The sequence below is a fragment of the Vollenhovia emeryi genome, unplaced genomic scaffold, assembly GCF_000949405.1.
Source record: "Vollenhovia emeryi isolate VEMERY1.0 unplaced genomic scaffold, V.emery_V1.0 DF942306.1, whole genome shotgun sequence".
Classification (NCBI taxonomy): Eukaryota; Metazoa; Arthropoda; class Insecta; order Hymenoptera; family Formicidae; genus Vollenhovia; species Vollenhovia emeryi.
The window spans coordinates 1-3,938 of record NW_011964060.1 but is presented as its reverse complement, the minus strand read 5'-3'; the positions used below and the strand labels follow the sequence as shown (position 1 = coordinate 3,938).

General features: G+C 53.4%; 1 protein-coding gene across 1 annotated transcript; it reads right to left on the bottom strand.

The window, feature by feature from the left end:
- Positions 1–81: 81 nt before the first annotated feature.
- LOC105569280 lies at positions 82–3,844 on the bottom strand (the record flags this gene model as incomplete). Its single annotated transcript, XM_012025628.1, has 1 exon — positions 82–3,844. A coding segment is annotated over exon 1 (3,763 nt), but the record flags the coding sequence as incomplete, so codon positions are not given.
- Positions 3,845–3,938: the final 94 nt, after the last annotated feature.

Here is a 3,938-nt window from a genome sequence, read left to right as displayed (position 1 = left end):
TTCTGGCATAATGGCACTCGTTCGCGGAGAGCGACACAAGAGTATGTCCTGTAAGGCGCTTCGATTCCTGTTTCGGCCTACAGCGCGTCACGAAGCGAAAGACATAAGCCGTAACTCGCACGAGTTTAGCCCAACTCGAGAAACGAGTAGCCAAACCCCACGATTCATCGGCGTGTGCGATGTGTACGTTCGCGCAACGCGCGTCCGTATCTGCTTCGGTAGAGAGCTGATCGCTCGTCGCGGGCCACTCGATAGGGTCGCGGCGGAGCCAGGCGGGACCGTGCCACCAAAGGTCGAAAGACGGGAGCTCCGAGCCGAGAAGGCCTCGCGACGCGCAATCAGCGGGGTTGTCGTTGGTTGACACGTGACGCCAATTTGCGTGAGGGAGAAGAGTTTGAATCTCTGAAACGCGATTCGCCACGAAGGTCTTCCATTTTGATGGGTGAGCTCGAATCCAAGTTAATGTGACGGTGGAATCCGTCCAGCAGAAACAAGGGTTCGAACTCAGATTGAGTGAACTTTGGATGAACGTGATCAGGCGGGTTAGAAGTAGAGCGGCGGAAAGTTCCAAACGTGGCACGCTAATTGTTTTGATCGGTGCGACTCGAGACTTGCCGGCGAGTAATCTGACGGTGCTTTCGCCGGATGGCAAAGCCGTGCGCAAATATACGCAAGCCGCGTAAGCTTTGGTGGACGCGTCGGCGAATCCGTGAAGTTCGCAGCGTGCGCAGTCGGATGTTTGTCCGGTCCAACGGTCAATGGTTATTTGATTTGGATTGATGAATGAATGGTAGATGGTTTCCCAGTGGTTACGCTCGTCCGGCGGCAAGACATCGTCCCAGTTTAAACTAAGAGTCCATAGCGTTTGCATGAACATTTTCGCGAATATAACGGTGGGGGAAGCCCACCCGAGAGGATCGAAGAGTTTAGCTATCGCCGATAACACCTGCCGCTTGGTTCGAGGAACTTCGGGCAATAGATCTACGCGAAACTGAAACGCGTCGATAGACGGATTCCAGGATATTCCGAGGATGTTGACGCTTTCGTCTATCTGGAGGTCACGGTTACACGCTAGACCGTGATCGTCCGACGGAATATCGGAGAGTAATTCAGCTCGATTGCTCGCCCATTTTCTTAACGTGAAACCTCCTCGGAGCAGGAGATCGCAAAGCTGAGCGCGAGCTAATTTTATTTCAGTTATGGAGTGGGCACCGAACAGAACGTCGTCGACATAAATATTATCGGTGAGAATCGAAACCGCGAGGGGAAATTGGTCGCCTTCGTCCTTTATAAGTTGATTGAGCACGCGAAGAGCGAGAAATGGAGCTGATACTGTCCCGTAGGTCACGGTATTAAGTCGGTAATCCTGCACGTCGGAACTCTCCGGATTCAGCCATAAGATTCTCTGATAATCCCGATCGCGAGGATCGATCCAGATCTGTCGGTACATCTTCGCGATGTCCGCGCTGTAGATGTAGCGATATGTACGCCATCGAAGTAGGACGGCCGTAAGATCCGTTTGCAACTTTGGGCCTGCGTGGAGGTGTAAATTGAGAGACGTTCCGCTCGATGTGACACTCGATGCGTTAAACACGACTCTCAATCTGGTCGTGGAGCTAGAATTGCGAATTACGGGATGGTGAGGGATATACACGGCCGTTGATATCGTCAACGACGGAGGCTCGACCTTCGTCATGTGCTTGAGACTCTCGTACTCGGCGAGAAAGTCGGAGTACTCCTTCTTCATTTCTGGGCACGGATCGAGGCGCCGTCTCAGGGAATTTAATCGCTGCAACGCCACTGCTCTCGAGCGGCCCATATCGACGGGGGCTTGGGATTTGAACGGCAATCGAACAATGTATCGCCCGTCTTCCGCTCGCGTATGCGTTTGTCGAAAATGATTCTCGCACTGCTTCTCGGCTGGCGAGAGTGTCGCGTGGTGTGGAAGATCCTCGACCTCCCAAAATCTGCGAATCTCCCGTTCGAGAGAACAGTGAAACGCTCGAATCTCTTGACGCGGAAACGGTCGATTCATCGTTGGCCCGGAAAGGAGCCAACCGAGATGCGATTGCTGAGCTATTGGTTGGCCTTTGGGCCCCTTACGGACGCCGCTCATTATGAGGTCGCCGTATAGATCGGCGCCGATAATGATATCGATCGGACGCGATCCCGTGGGGTGGCTATCCGCGAGGTGAATATTTTCTAAGTGACTCCAGTTAGAGACGGAAGTTTCCGTACGCGGGGCGTATTTGGTGAGCGATGGTAGAATGAATGCGAGAGTCCGAAACTCCGGTTTATCTTTTTCGCGCGGTGAAATAATTATCGAAGCCGCGTGTCGGCAGACCCCGGCAAACGCGCCCCCGACTGCGGAAATGGTGGTGCGAGTACGGGTGCGAGTCACCCGTAAAAGTTGAGCCAGCTTTTCGCTCATGAAAGTGACTTCGGAACCCTGGTCAATCAGGGCTCTGACGGCTTCGGTTTGGCGGTTTCGCGAACGTACGGTGACCTCGGCGGTCGCGAGTAAAACTGGCGTGGGATCAGCGGCGACGGTAGTGGAAGTCATAGCGGTAACTTGCGAGGCGGTGGATGAATCTCCGCTCGGCGCGGTACCGCCGGATTGATCCGTCGCTTGCGTGGCGCTCGAGGAAGAGACCGAGTCGTTATGTAACAACGTGTGATGCTTCTGTTGGCACATGCGACAGGTGAACGTGCTTGTACACTCGCTCACCGAGTGCTTCGCGCTCAGACAATTGTAGCAACGGTTTGTCTGTTTGATTAATTCGCGTCTTTGAATTGAGCTCTTACTCAGAAACTTCGGACATTTACTTAAGTAATGTGTGCCCTTGCACAACGAGCACGCGATTTCTTTTGTTTTCGCGGCGGCGACGTTGTGTGATTTTACGATCCGAGTCTTCGCGCTCGCGGCAGGCGCGATTTCCTCGAGCGCGACAGCTCGCGAGCTCAGAAACTTTTTCAGACCGTCGTACGTAGGTAACGGATTTGCTGTGTCTGAGCAGCACTTTATTTTCCACGCTCGCTTTGTAGCGGGGTCTAATTTCTGCGATACGAAATACACTAGTATGTCGTTGAAGAGCTCTTCAGGGGTTCGATCGAGCCGTTCCAGAGCGGACTTCGCGCGATCAGCTTGATCGCGCAACGCGTGTAGATCCGCGGCGGACTCGCGGGTTAACGATGGGAGATTGTACAGAGAGGCCACGTGCGTTTCGATCAATTTCCGCTTATTTTCGTAGCGAGCTTCAAGGGCGTCCCATGCGGTTTTAAAATTATCGGCGGTTACAGAAATTCCGGCTATTGTATCGCGAGCGCGACCGGTCAGGCTCGATGCTAGAAAATGCATTCGCGAAAAATCGGATATGTCTTTGTTATCGATAATTAGGGACGTGAAGCGATCTCGAAAGGTCTCCCACTCGACTACGTCGCCGGAGAACGGAGGGAGTTGGATAGGCGGAAGATGCTGTAACGAGAGCGCGGATGTCTCGGATCGCGAAAACGAAAATTGTTCGGTGGTTCGGTTCGGGCTCACGCTTGGTTCCAGTATCTCGAGCTGATCGGCCATGTAGTCCAGCGCCGTCTGGAAGATGTCCTCGTGTGCATCTAGTTGACCCTCCTGGAAGTAAGGGGTGGTTTTCCTCTCGGCTCCGGAGCAAAGATTCAAGAGCGCGGCGTGCCCTAGCTGGCACTGATGCCACGTCTCTTTCAGCGATGTCATTCTCGACCGTATCTTCGCGGGAGTAAAATTGTTCTTCCCGATTTTCTTAAAGTTGTCAAGCGCCCTTGACACGGAATGGAACAGCGACAGCTGCATCTCGAGTTGTTGGTTCATGGTTGTGATCTCTAGCGCACGACTCTGTGATGTGCACTGCCCTCGAGTGATTCTCTATGGGGCTTCCGATCCGGCTCGAAGGACCAGCTTTTAT